Here is a 258-nt window from a genome sequence, read left to right as displayed (position 1 = left end):
AAACCATTATGATCAATAGCAGGTACTTTTTGAAATGGATGGATCTTTTGATACTCTGATGTAAGATGTTCACCTTTTCCCAAATTTATTAATTTTGTTTCAAAAGGTATATTACAAATTTTTAAAAATATATAAAGAACTCTACTTGGTTGTGATAATAAATCACAGTATAATTTTAAGCTCATTGTGTTTAATAATAAATTAGATTTACAGAAGTGAAAATTATATAATTAATATCACAAAGTCAATTGAAACAAT

The 258-nt window shown here is 23.3% G+C and overlaps 1 protein-coding gene across 1 annotated transcript in view; it reads right to left on the bottom strand.

Annotated features, from left to right (window-relative positions):
- The window catches only part of LOC108578141 (glutathione S-transferase theta-1-like), a 1448-nt gene extending 1263 nt beyond the window's left edge, over positions 1-185 (bottom strand). The window contains exon 1 of the mRNA XM_017941407.1: positions 5-185. Within this exon, the coding sequence (XP_017796896.1) occupies positions 5-185 (181 nt within the window). The remainder of the gene's footprint in view (positions 1-4) is intronic.
- Between the last annotated feature and the right edge of the window lie 73 nt (positions 186-258).

Source organism: Habropoda laboriosa, unplaced genomic scaffold (assembly GCF_001263275.1).
Source record: "Habropoda laboriosa isolate 0110345459 unplaced genomic scaffold, ASM126327v1 scaffold1329, whole genome shotgun sequence".
Taxonomy (NCBI): domain Eukaryota; kingdom Metazoa; phylum Arthropoda; class Insecta; order Hymenoptera; family Apidae; genus Habropoda; species Habropoda laboriosa.
The sequence above is the reverse complement of the archived record's forward strand: the minus strand, read 5'-3'. Positions and strand labels throughout refer to the sequence as shown.